This window comes from Tupaia chinensis, unplaced genomic scaffold, assembly GCF_000334495.1.
Source record: "Tupaia chinensis unplaced genomic scaffold, TupChi_1.0 Scaffold000355_1, whole genome shotgun sequence".
Classification (NCBI taxonomy): Eukaryota; Metazoa; Chordata; class Mammalia; order Scandentia; family Tupaiidae; genus Tupaia; species Tupaia belangeri.
The window spans coordinates 7,262,300-7,276,257 of NW_006159850.1; the positions used below are offsets into that span (position 1 = coordinate 7,262,300).

The window sequence follows — 13,958 nt, forward strand, 5'->3', positions numbered from 1 at the left end:
AAAGAGAGAGAGGGGAGAGAAAGCCCCCCTCCCCTAGGAGAGTCATGTTGCAATCCCTTCTCCTCCATCTGTGCCTCCTTTAGGGATTCTGGGCACACACGCACATGCACCCTGCCTGTTTCTCAAGCTGCGAGGTCAAGGACGGGAACCGTGTGGCTGGCCATGTAGGATCTAGCTGCCTCAGCCAGTAGCCCCAGAGCTGGCCCACTACTTTACTTACCATGAAATCAACAACAGTTCCTATGTCACTGGAAAGCCTTAAAAATGTTTAGTGCTAACAGCTGCACTGTTTCAAATATATATATTTGGCAATATAAAGAAACAGACAGGAAAGTTTCAATTTTTTAATAAATTTATCTTGTACCCCACCACATTTTCGAACTAATTCCTTTTAGCAGTTTCCTTTTCTGTTGAGATTCATGCCAACTGTGAGTACCAATACAGTCATAATTCTGAGTCTTCAAGAAGCAGTTTATTTAGTATATTAAAAGCACAGGCTCTGGACTCAGACATAACTGGATTTCTCTTTCAGCTTTGCTGTTTCCTAGGTGTTTCTTGGCTAGAAAATTAATAATGTCTCTGAAACCCAGTTTCCAGATAAATAGCATGCATCCATGGGACTGCCAAGATTAAGGAAATAATACACATACGTACACAGCTTAGTAAGTTGCTCAGCCCAAAAGAAATGCTCAACAACTACTAGCTTCCTTGTGTTCTGTTGTGATTAGATACCATTCTAAAGAAGACCTACACTGGCTTAGCTTTCCTCCTTCAATAGTTAATTTGCAGTTTTCCTGAAAGCAGTAGTGTTTTTTTTTTAAGAATTATTTAATTTTATTTATTTTCATTATTACTTTAAACATTTTCTATAGGTTTTATGTGCTTGAGAGAGAGAGAAATAGAAAGTGAGAAAGCAAGTCGCCAGGTCTAGGACTTGAACTGTGGTCGACCTTGTGGGGAGTCCAAGTGCCTAAACCATCACACCACCTGCTGGGCCCACAGTAAATAGTTGTGAAGCAGGATTCTCATACATACTCTGAGAGAAATCTAAAAGGGAATGATACACTTTTGAATTTCAGTTTTGTCTTAAAATATACATACTATTTATATCTAGTCCAAGGCTTCTTTCCTCTAAAGGTGTTGTAGAGTTGTGAATTTCAAAGGTCTAGAAAACAAAGAAAAGAAAAAGAGTGTATGTTTCACTAATTTTAACATTGTGAAGTATAAATTTAATTGGCTTTAGTACCTAAATGTTTGCCAAGTCTTATTTTTATTTTTTTCCAACAGCGAGAGACTTGGAGCTATGTTGTGTTGGAGTTCAGCATTCTTCCTAGAGAGGGAGGCTGACAAGGAGGGGCCTGCCACAGGGCTGTGGTGTTTGAGGAACTTGGCACTTAGTTATGAAAATGGATCTGGAAGAAGTAGAGGTGGTGAGTGCACAAGTTACAGAAATCCAAGGCAGTGCTATGGTCTGAATGTGCCCCCAAAGTTCATGTGTTGGAAACTTAATTCCCAATGCACCGATGTGCAGAGGTGGGACCTGTAAGAGCCCTTGTGAATGGATTCATGTCATTTTTTCAGGAGTGGGTTAGTGACAAGATGGAGTTTGGCCTCTCTTGTCCATGGGATGCCTTCTGCCATGTAATAACGTAGCAAGGCCTTCCAAGTGTGGCCCTTGATCTTAGACCTTCCAGCTCCCACTACTGTGAGCTCAATACATTTCGGTTCATTATACATTATCTCATCGAAGGGCCAGCTGATAGCATGGTGGTTAAGGTAGCTGGATCCCACATGGCCGACTGTGCACCTTGAGTCCTGGACCCTATGGCTTGAAAAATACACTGGGCTTGTATGTGAGTGCCCAAAATCCCAAGAGGAGAATGGATGGAAAGGGATGGCGGCAAACCATCCCCACTGGGGGGGTGCTTTCTTACTTTCCCTCTCTCACCGTCTCTTTCTGGTGAGCACATGTATCTTAGAGCAAAATTAAAAAAAAAAGAGAAGTAAGTCACCCAGTCTGTGATTCTGTTATAGCAGTACAAACTGGATTAAGATAGGTGGTATTTGCAATGCTGTTTTGCTTTATAGCTTATCTCTTTTTTTAAAAAAAAACCAATTATTCTATTTAACTTTATTTATTTATTTTAATTTGACCAGAGAGGGACAGAGCAAGAGAGAAAGTGAGAAGGCAATCCGCCAGGTCTGGGACTTGAACTGTGATCAGTCCTGTGGGAGTCCAGCATCCTTAACCACCTTGCCACCTGCTTATCTTTATAACCTTACATTCGCACTGAGATTCCTTCTGGAAAAATAACTCCTCCTGTAAGCCTACATCTCTCAAACCCCTTCTCTTACCTTTCCCCACTGAAGTCATTGTTTATGTAACTAAGTGGTAGACAGTGTCAATCTTCCCATTATACTACTGTAACTGTCATATTATACGTACTGCGAACTGTTCTAGCAGAACAGTATTTATCAATTTGGCGGGAGGTGGTATGTAGGAGGGGAAGGGATGGCTGGGGGAGAAAAGCATCTAACCTTAAAATAAAAATTTGTCATCATGTGCATGTGCACACCAGATAGAGAGAAAGTGAAAAATTCCTTCTGGGAGGATGGTTATACTGTAATCCCCTCTCCTATATTCTTGGGATTCCAGGCATGCATGCACGCATGTCCTACCTGTTTTTCAAGCCACCTGGTCCACAACTCGAACTGCAAGTCAGCCATGTAGGATACGGCCACTTAACCAAGCCATCCGTTAGTCTCATTATCTAACTTAACGTTAATTTTTTTGTGTGAGTGAATGTCAGGAATCATCACTTCTTTCTACTTAAAAAAGATAAAAATACATAAGTATAATAACAACTCTAAAAAGTTTTAAAAATCTATGCATAGCTTTTTTTTTTTTAATGATGCACACTTTCAATAAACTTTTTGAGGACCCGTTGTATTTAGCTTCAAAAGACAGTGTCAATTATTGTAACAAGAGAGTAAATTCTAACTGTGATAGCTAGTTTGAAACTGGGATCCATAAGTAGACTCCAGTGACCAGTGAACAGCAAAAAACATAACATGATTATCAAGAGATGAAATAGTCAGAAATTATTTTGTTTCCTTTCATGTTAATGAACTGAAAACTTTCTCCACTTTCATAACATCCAAAGTGATTTCCTCCTTTGGAGGTGGAGGGTTCCCCTGCTCAGTGGCTTCTAACTCCTTGTAAAAGAGAAAACGAAGACTTGACTTTAAGGACCAGCAGATGGTATAATGGTTACATGGCTGGACTCCCATGTAGTCGATTATGGTTTGAGTCTTAAACCTGGTGGCTTAAAACTCACGATGGGAGGGACCAGCAGTTAACATAATGGCTATGTCGCTGGACTCCCATGTAGTCAACTGCGGTTCACGTCCTGGACCCGGTGTCTTAAAACTCACACCGGGTGTGTGTGCATGCATGCCCAAGATCCCGAGAGGAGAATGGAGAAGGGACTGCGGCATGGCCATCCCCTCTGGGGGGTGATTTCTCGCTTTCTGTCTCTCTCTGTGTCTGTCTGGCAAGTGCACGTGCCCTATGACAAAAAAAAAAAAAACAAAAAAACCCAAAAATCAAACACACAGAAAAACAAAACAAACAGACCTCTCCAACAAAACCCCCCAAAAAACAACAACAAAAAAACCCTCATGACGGGGGTTGGCAGGTGGTGTGGTGGTTAAGGGCGCTAAACTCCCACATGGCTGACCGTGGTTCAAGACCTGGACCTGGCAGCTTGCTTTCTCATTTTCTTTATCTCTCCCTCTGTCCCTCTAAGGTCAAATTAAAATAAATAAATAAATAAATAAATGGATAAACAAAGTTAAATAAAATAATTCTTTCAAAAAACCCCACCACCACAACAAAGAGAACAACTCACACTGGGCATGTGTGCATGTGTACCCAAGATGCCAAGTGGAGAATGGAGGAGGGGGAGAAGGCATTGAGGTGTGGCCATGCCCCCTGGGGGGTGATTTCTTGCTTTCTGCCTCTCTGTTTCTCAGGCAAGTGCATGCGTTCCATAGCAAAATCTTTCTCTTAAAAAGAAAGAAAAGAAATGGAGAGTTACTAATTGGCTTACCTGATTATACTGCTTAAAAACAATAGCCTTCAGAGAGTCCAGATAGTGGCTCCTCAGGTCCATTTTCACAATCTGATGGTGTTTACTAGCAATTGTCAGTGCCTTGAAATGAAAATGGGCAAATTTATTAGGATTAGTGTCCCTGTGTTTATTGTATTTGTCAAGTAAAATGTAGAAGCCCCAGAAGGGGTATATTGCTTCTCAGCCGGAATAAAGAAATGAAGGCATACGGAGTCTAGGAGTGATGCACCACCTAAGTAGGTTTGTACTGGTTTGGCTTCCTGTACTGTGTTCCCCAGGCAATTCGGATCCAGACTGCGTCCTCCTCCATGTCTCTGAAGCTGACCGTCACATTTTTCGGTGCTCGCTAAAGAATTTTCTTAAATGAACCTTTGAATTGTTCCAGATCAAAAAGATCAACATCTTCACCTGGTTCTTTACTCATCTGAAAAACATCCCAAACTTTCTGATGCTGATGAGCGGACGAGCAATCCGTCACAAAAATAAAAACCATACAAAAAAAAAAAAAAAAAGAAAAAAAAATGTAGACGCTGCAATCAGTGAATAGTTCTACTTATGAGTGAAAAATCCAGAAATATTTAACTCAGCTTAAAAAATAACACAAAAAAAGGGCTAACAGTATTAAGATTCTCATAAAGATTCTCATAAAGAGTTTTCTGGATCATTTTTGAAAAGTAATTCTGTTTTAGGTGAGCAGATGGCGTGGAGGTCAAGGTGCTGAATCCCACATGGCCAGCTGTGAGGTCTGAATCCTGGGCCCAGTGGCTTGAAAATCATGCCAGTTCGTGTGCATGCATGCCTGAAATCCCAAAAGGAGACAAGAGGAGAAGGGATTGGAATGTGGTCCTATTCCCGAGGGAGTGATTTCTCACTTTTCCTCTTTCTCTTTGTCTCTCTGGTGAGTGCACATATCCTATAGCAAAAAAAAAAGAAAAAAAAAAGTGATCATATTTAAAGTTAGGAGTTACACTCAATCAGTTCAGATTTAGGATTAAATAATTAATAGCCAAAATATTACTATTTTGCTATACAAGTCATCTAACAATGATGATATTGCTACATAAGAAATACAATATAAGTATAATAACAACTCTAAAAAGTTTTAAAAATCTATGCATAACTTTTTTTTAATGATGCATACTTTCAATAAACTTTTTGAGGACCCATTGTATTTAGCTTCAAAAGACAGTGTCAAATTACTCTAACGAGGGAGTGAATTCTAACTGTGATAGCTAGTTTGAAACTGGGATCCATAAGTAGACTCCAGTGACCAGTGAACAGCAAAAAACACAACATGATTATCATGCTTTAGGGCTAATATTGAAGAAAAAAGTGTATTTTAAGTGCAATTTATAAAAGCTTCCTGTCATTTAGGAAACAATTTGGAATACAGAAACAGAATTACTTGAATAAGATATGTACCTATTAACTAGAAGGGAGAGATACGTTTGATTTAAGTGACACAATAGAAATGAACATTAGCCATTTTAAACTACCTGTGGTAGGTATTATGGAGGAAGAGACCAACGTAAAGCACTGATGTTGGATGAGAAAGGGAAACAGAAGCTAGTAGTAGTCTTGTCCATTTCAAATGCACAGCCAAGGAACTTAAAGGACAGGCAGGTGCCCCCAACCCTGAGGGTGTGGACTCCACCAGCTTGGCCAGACAGCCAGAATGGCTTTGTGCTCACGTCCAACAGCTGCAGTGAGCTGTGGAACCAAGGAAGTGCCACTGTTGTATGCTGAGAGTGGCACTGACAGCCACCAGGCAAGTTTAGGAATGGCTTATTTTGGGTAAAGATGACAGGAAGCCCATAGTACCAAAAGCAGAACCATAAAGAGTGGTAGGGGCTGTACAGTGGTGCTTCAGTAACACATAAGGCTCTGTGAGGCTGACCCAAGGGAAGCTTCCAGGTTCTCATGCAGAATCTATGCCTAAGCACAGCAGGTGTGCACACACCCACAGCCCAGGGCTGGACAGCGGCATCAGGACCCTGCTGGTAGTGCTGTCTTGGTTTCTTTTTCTCAGTCATAGAAGAAATAAATCAATAAAACTTAAAAAGAAATACAAAGAAGAAGGGCTCTGGACAGAAACAATTCTTCTATTAAAGCAGTCTTGTGTACAGAATGTGAGAATAATGATGTTCGGTAACAGATAAACTACGCAGTCATGAAAAAACAGTGAGATATATTCATAGGTAACCAAAGGGAAGTATTCTGTTACGTTAAAAAAGTAAATTACAAAACCACAGGTATCACCCTGGCTTTTGTGATAAAACATATTTTGAAAGAAAAGAGCAAACTTCAACAGTAGTGATTTTGAGTGAATGGTTATAGGGGAGAGGTAAGAAGTTTTGAAGACCAACTTATCCTCAGAGCGTTTTTGCATTAAACATACATTACTTCTACAATCAAAGACGATAAAGAAGAGCTCTAAATTAATATCTAATGCCAAGTTTCCACTCATAGATAACAATGCTTTTTACTCCTTATTTTAGGAGAATTAAATGTAGTATGGGTCGAGCATTCCTAATCTGAACATCTGAAATCTGGTATGCTTCAAAATCTGAAACTTTTTGAATGCCAAGAAGATGCTGTTCAGTGGAAAATTATATACCTGACCTCATAAGATGATCACAGTCAAAATGCTACAATATTAAAAATGCTGTATAACATTGCTTTCAGACTAGAAATGATTTTCATGTTTGGGTTTGGGTCCAATCCCCAAGTAATCTCATAATGTACATGCAAATATTCCAAAATCCAACAAAAATTTGAAATTTGAAACACTTCTTATCTAAAGCATTTAGGACAAGACACACTTAACTTGCTAGTTCTATATCAAACGTGTATTGAGCAGATTAGACCTACACAGACCTGTGAGGTAAGGATACTGAAATGGTGTATGCTGAAGTAAGCCATCCCATACCTGACCCAGAAGGGGTATATTGCTTCTCAGCCGGGAGAAAGAAATGAAGGCATATGGAGTCTGGGAGTAATGCACCACGTAAGTAGGTTTGTACTGGTTTGGCTTCGTGTACTGTGTTCCCCAGGCAATTCGGATCCAGACTGCATTCTCCTCTGTGTCTCTGAAGCTGACCGTCACCTTATTTAAAAAAAAGGATTTGAATTCCCTAATTAGAATCTGATTGTGGCACTAACACCAAAAGCAGGTGCTTTTTTAAAGGACAACTAATGTCACTACAATCTTGCAAGCAGGTTGAGATCTGACAGTCTTTTAATTTTGAGTGTTAGGAAATTTTTGGGAATACATTTTGTGATTGTTTTACAAAGACACGTTAATCCCTTGCAAAAAGTCTTTTGTGAGAGAAAAACATTTATAAAAGGCTATAATCAGAGTATGACATCAACAATATTTAATTAATTTTTCTGACTTATCCTTTTTTTTATTTTTTAGAGAAATGTTTTGCTACATGGTGCATGCGCTCAAGGAAAGACAGAGAGACAGAAAGTGAGAAATCACCCCAGGTCTTGAACCACGGTCAGCCATGTGGGAGTTTAGCGCCCTTAACCACCACACCACCTGCCAACCCCCCGTCATGAGTTTTTTTTTGTTGTTGTTTTTTGGGGTTTTTTTTTGGAGAGGTTTATTTGTTTTGTTTTTCTGTGTTTTCTTTTTTTTTTTTTTGTCATAAGGCACGTGCACTTGCCAGACGGACACAGAGAGAGACAGAAAGCGAGAAATCACCCCCCAGGGAGGATGGCCATGCCGCAATCTCTTCTTTTCCGTTCTCCTCTTAGGATTTTGAGCATGCACTTACAGGCGCCTGGCATAGTTTCAAGCGACCGAGTCTGGGATTTGAACTGCGGTCAGCCATGTGGGAGTCCAGCGATGTAACCATTATGCCGTCTGCTGGTCCCAAATTTTTTTGACTTATTCTCACATTCTCCCACCTGTAAGGGTTTATGAAACAAGGCAGCCTTATAAATGGGACAAGTTTTGTAATGAAGCCTTTAGGATCCAGTGCAGACTTAGCATGTATTAGCAAGTTTAATAGTAAGGTGTACGCATAGTAATGGGCTTACAAATATGCCAGTCCTGATGCTGTTATCATGTAGAAGCTAAGAACTGCTAACGCAGTGTCATATGGCGAGAACATAGGATGTTCTACTCGGTTTCAAATTCATGGATAAAATATAGGGCTTTCTAGAATTTTTCAGCCTCGAATAGCCTACCCCTAAGTTATCAGCTCACCCCGATAGAGTTTCTCTGTGGAGTTCTGACCTGGGAAGGAGAACCTGACTGTCCACTTGCCCTGCCCATGGCTCTTCATTTCCTCCACCCCGGCTCTTACTCTAGGGAAAGGGGGCTGTTACTAGTGGCCGCTGAACTAGCAAGCTCTGCCTATTTTCCATCTAGCTGGTTTCCAGATTCCCTCAGAGCAGTGGCTGAGAAGTCTCCACAGTCCGAGGTGTGAGGCCAGAGCTGTCTGTTCCGGGGCAGCACAGTGTTTGCTCCTCAGCCGGGGCTCAGCAAGCCTCTCCTGGCTGGAATAGAAGAGGGTCTTACTCTGAGCAGCTTGCTTCCCATTATAAAAGCAAAGGTGTCCAGTAAAATCAGGGGTGCTCGAGAGCCATGCTGACCAGCTAGTGCCAGGGGCACTGGCACAAACGGCTATTTAACTTAGGTTCATGGAAGTTAGAAAAGAGTGAAAATTCAGTCGCTCAGCTCCACTTGTCACATCTCAAGTGCTCTGTAGACACAGGTGGCCACTAGCCCGGCAGTGTGCCCTGCAGTGCTGATAGAAAATGTCCACCACTGCTGGGTTCCACAGGATGGCACTGCTCCAGAGGAAGCAGCACCAGGCTCCAGATGGACAGGTGAGGGGAGACAGCTACAGCTTACCTGTGATACCGAGTAGACAGTACAGAATATCACTAATTGCACTTTTTTACAAATAACAGAAATGAGAGTGTAACAAATTTTAAGTGCACAGATGCCATTAATTAAATTTTATGGAAATTCAAGTGAATTTTACTCTTACATTTTTCAGTGCTCTCTGAAGAATTTTCTTAAATGAACTTTTGAATTGTTCCATATCAAAAAGATCAACATCTTCACCTGTTGAAGTGAAAAGAAAAATAAGGAAAATTCGGAAAGGACAATACTTCAATAAAGGCATTGCGAAGAACCCTGAAGCTAAGTATTTCTAAGTATTTTCTCAGAGGTAATGATTGAATGCCACTATAGTTCCTTTGACATGCCACCACCAAATAGATCTCTATCTCCCACGAATGAGTAATAATCAACACATTCTGAAAGAGACCTAAGAGGAACATAATGCTATTCATATTTAAATTACTAAAATATCAAATAGAAATGTTCAATTTAAAATGGAAAATATTACCTGGTTCTTTACTCATCTGAAAAACATCCCAAACTTTCTGATGCTGATGAACTTGAGTATCTGAAAGAGGGAGGAAAGGTACATTTTTTAGATTTTGAAGCAATGTGCTTATAAATACATGTTTCTAAAAAATTTTATTTTACTCATGACAGAGCATGTGGGGGGGGGAAGAGAGAGAGAAAGTACCCTCCAATGGGGCATGATCATTCCTCCATCCCTTTCCCTCCATTTCTCCTTCTCTTCAGGATTTTGGACACACATGCACATGTTCCTGGCATGTTTCCCAAGCTGTCTGGGCCAGGAATTGAACCACAGTCGGCCATGTGGCATCCAGCTCTTTTAACCACTGGGCTATCCCTACTTATTTTTCATATTTGACTAGGAAAAATAACAGTAATTCACAAATTAAGTTATGTAGGTTTCTACTCAAAATATAAACTTTATAAAGGCTGGCAGGTGGTGTGGTGGTCAAGGTACTGGACTTCCATGTGGCCAACTGTCCCGGACCTAGTGGCTTGCTTTCTCACTACCTGCTCTCCTCTGTCTCTCTCTGGTCAAATTAGATACTACTAATAATAAAATAAAATAATTTTCTAAAAATATAAACTTTATATAGATTAAATTTACTTTGGACAAGTAAAGTAAGTCATAATTACTTGATTCAACCACCTTGGATGATATGATTCAGTTTTAGCATTCACTTGTATTTCAGTCAGATCCATTCACTCTATTTTTACATGCATCTACTCCACAGGATATTGCATTTACCTGGCATGATGGGCGGGACATGCTCCACATGACTGATGTTTGCATCAGCCACTCCCTGTGCCTGAGCTCTTCTCCCAGCTCCTCCCTCCTTACCTCATCCTACTCTCTACCCAGAGGCCACCGCCTCAGAGTAGCCAACCCCGAAAGTCCACCCTGCTTTCTTTCCTTTCAGTGCGTGCCCCACATCACATGATGCGTTTAGATATTCATTGGTACATTGCCTAGTCCCTCACCCATCAATAGATTCTCATGGAAATAAGGGACTTGTTCACTATTGTAGTACCAGGTCTAAATGTAACTGCCAGGCTTAAAGCAAGCACTCAGCAAATGTCTGATGAATGAATAAATGACAAAGCAGACACTGTTCAGTTGTTATAAGCTTAAGAGTATCTCAGAGTAGAAATGGGCCTAGGAGGTTTTAGCAAGTACAGCTGCACCCCATCCTGTCTCTGGCTTAAACAGTCCCTGTGCTGACCTCTGTCTGTCCGCGCTGACCTCCTCCTGTCCCGGGGCTGGTGTCCATTTGCCTGTATTGACTGCAGCTGAGTCTCTGGACCTCAGATCAGGCTTTTTTACATCCCATAAAGAGGGGGTATTGGCCCCAACAATCGAGGGCACCAACTTGCCGTGTTTTTTGCACTGACTGCTTTTCTCCTTCTTTAGGTTCAGTATCTTTCCATTTTTTGGTGCCTGAGTGTCTCTGCTATCCTTTCCTCCCTTTGCGTTTACAGCAGTGGGTCTGGCAATTCATGATCTGGTTTGTCTGAACTAAGTATTGGTCTCGCTCTGCCCTGAAACCAGAGTGATCTTCCAACAGCACCCAATTCTCTCCTGCTCTCAATCCTTCAAAGGCTTTGCATTATTCTTTGGATAAAGAATGAAATCTTTCCAATGGCTTCTAAGTCTCTGTATCATCAGCTTCCACCCCCAGGAGCCTGTTGGCTTGACCCCACTCTGGCAGCACTGAGGTCCCAGGACTGCCTCTTCTTTGCTCCTCAGTATACTCCTTCCCATTCATATGCCCTTTGCCCCTCTTGACCCTTAACCTCTCTTCCCCTCTTTGCCCTGTTAGTGTTAATTCATCCCTTGGATCTCAGCTCAAACATCTTCTCCTCAGGGAAGCCTCCTAAACTCCCACAGGAGTGCAGGCTGTCCCTAAACCCGTTTGTTCTCCTCCTTTGTAGCACTGGCCATCTGCAAGCACGCGTTTTTGTGAGTAAATGACCAACCTTTCTCCTCAAGTAGACTGTAACCTCGAAGGGACTATGAATCACCTGTTTCACTCACCAGCACGTAGTATGTGCTGAAGGAACATTTGACCGAATGTAGGGGAAATGGGAACTGTGCAGACCCACCTTCCTGGCTTGGAGAAAATCCAATCAATGAAAATGAGACAAACTAAACCAGAGGCAGATGCTTTAAATAAATTCAGCTGTGTCATAGTTGGAACATATTAATAAACACGATTTTTCTTACTCTTCAGGTCATAGAAAGCAGTTAATGTGTGATAATAACAATTAGTGAACAGCAGACTAAGTTTAACATGTACGCTTATTTACTCCTCACCATAACTGTATGCAATACTGTTATGATTTTTTTTCCTTTTTTTTTTTTTTTTTTTTTGCTATAGAGCGTGTATGCGCTTGCCAGACAGAGAACCAGAGAGACAGAAAGTGAGAAATCACCCCCTCAGGGGGATGGCCACGCCGCAATCCCTTCTCCTCCATTCTCCTTTCGGGATCTTGGGCACACACGCACATGTGCTCAGTGTGAGTTTTAAGCCACCAGGTCCGGGACTCGGACCGCGGTTGACTACGTGGGAGTCCAGCGTCATAGCCATTATGCCAACTGCTGGTCCCAATACTGTCATTATTATACAAGTGATAATACTGAAGCAGACATATTACCCACTTTCCCCCAGGGCTCACAAGGTGACAACAATGGAGCCATGAAATGAACTCAAGAAATCTGGTCCCAGGGCCCATATTCTTAGCTCCTACATTATGTGGCCTCCTGATGAAAAAAAGAGCCCTCTTGAAAAAAACGCACAGAGAGGACCAGTAGACACAAAAGAAAATGGAGGAAATGGAAAGGAGAAGAGGTGAGTCACTACCCTGTAATAATCAATTTTCAGAAATACATTTTCAAATTCTATAGTAATACTTATATAAAGTCCAAAAGTATTTATTTTGTGTTATTGATGTTCCAGTTACTGCATTTAGAATTTTTCAAGAATTATCTCCTTGCAACAATTCTGTGAAGTCAATACTATTACCACCTCCATTTTTCTTGGGAGAAGAGGCTTAGGAAGACAATGGCAACTTGGTAAATGACCCACGGCTTGTAAGTGAGAGCTGGGATCTGATACCAGTTCTCCTTGACTCTGGAATCTGAGTCTTAACATTCACAATGAACTGATGAAACTGACTGGCAGGGTATAAGTACAAATCACCAGAACTTACAAATGATGTCTAAAAGGGCTGCATCATTGAGACTTGCATGCTTTTCCTGAAAGAGAAGAGAAGTTATTTAGTAACCGTGGTGGTAGGGTTGGTTCGACCCCATGTGATGCACATTTTAGGACTGGTTAGCATAGACTATTAGCACAATATTAGTGGCTTACTGACAACCCATTTCCTGACTGTTTTCCCATTTGCCAACACGTGTACCTTCTGGCTCAGATCTCAGTCCAGGCACTTGTTAATTGTTCTCCCACAATTCGCTCTTCGGTTATTGCTTTTTTTTAAAAAAAGAATTATTTATTTTATTTTATTTATTCATGTATTTATTTTTTAATTTGACCAGAGAGAGAGAGAGAGAGAGAGAGACACGGAAAGTCAGAAAGTAAGCCACCAGGTCCAGGACTCGAACCATGGTTGGCCATGTGGGAGTGTCCAGCACCTTAACCACCACACCACTTGCTGGCCCCTCCTCGGTTATTGTTTTTTAATTTTTGGGGTTTTTAAAATGAACTTTATTGAGTTAAACATACACTACACTACACATATTCGATGTATACGATTTGGTAAGATTTTTTTTATTTTGGAGAGGTTTTTGCTATAGGTCGCATGTGCTTGCCAGACAGACAGAGAGAGACAGAGAGACAGAAAGTGAGAAATCACCCCCCAGGGGGGGCCACGCCGCAATCCCTTCTCCTCCATTCTCCTCTCGGTATCTTGGGCACGGACGCACATGCGCCCAGCGTGAGTTTAAAGCCACCGGGTCTGGGACTCAAACCGTGGTCGACTACATGGGAGTCCAGTGACATAGCCATTACGCTAACTGCTGGTCCCAATGATTTGGTAAGTTTTGACTTAGGACTATACCCATGAAACCATTATACAATCAAGACAGTGACTCCAACTACTAGCCTCCCTTTCCCCTGAGTTTTCTTGTGCCTCTTTCTAACCTGCCTCTTCCACCCTTCCTAGTCCCCACCTCTCTCCCTCCCAACCCCCGGTCCTGAAGCAACTGCTGATCTGTTTTCTGTAGTTAAGGATATGTTTGCATTTTCTAGAATTTTATATAAATACAAACACATGTACTCTTTTTTGGTCTGCCTTCTTTTACTCAGCATAATTATTTTGATATCCATCTATATTTTTGCATCTATGAATAGTTAATTCCTTTTTATTAATGACTAGTATCTCACAGTATGGTTTCATCACAATTGTTTATCCATTTTCCT

The 13,958-nt window shown here is 41.3% G+C and overlaps 1 protein-coding gene and 1 long non-coding RNA gene across 4 annotated transcripts in view; one reads left to right on the top strand and one right to left on the bottom strand.

The window, feature by feature from the left end:
• CENPN (centromere protein N) overlaps positions 1-13,958 on the bottom strand; it is a 30,034-nt gene that overhangs the window by 7,120 nt on the left and 8,956 nt on the right. The window contains exons 3-8 of one of the 2 annotated variants that reach the window (XM_006152592.3): positions 12,733-12,778; positions 9,503-9,562; positions 9,140-9,216; positions 7,063-7,239; positions 4,113-4,214; positions 1,102-1,165 (exon numbers count right to left, since the gene is read on the bottom strand). In XM_006152592.3, the coding sequence (XP_006152654.1) occupies positions 1,102-1,165; positions 4,113-4,214; positions 7,063-7,239; positions 9,140-9,216; positions 9,503-9,562; positions 12,733-12,778 (526 nt within the window). The remainder of the gene's footprint in view (positions 1-1,101; positions 1,166-4,112; positions 4,215-7,062; positions 7,240-9,139; positions 9,217-9,502; positions 9,563-12,732; positions 12,779-13,958) is intronic. The other variant, XM_006152594.3, reaches the window with a different exon arrangement.
• On the top strand, positions 9,225-13,022 carry LOC102486468 (uncharacterized). Of its 2 annotated transcripts, none has more exons than XR_335182.3 (3): positions 9,225-9,322; positions 12,192-12,371; positions 12,452-13,022. It is a non-coding gene; the product is annotated as an uncharacterized LOC102486468 (long non-coding RNA). The 2 variants fall into 2 exon arrangements; XR_335181.3 differs by having other exon boundaries at positions 12,480-13,022.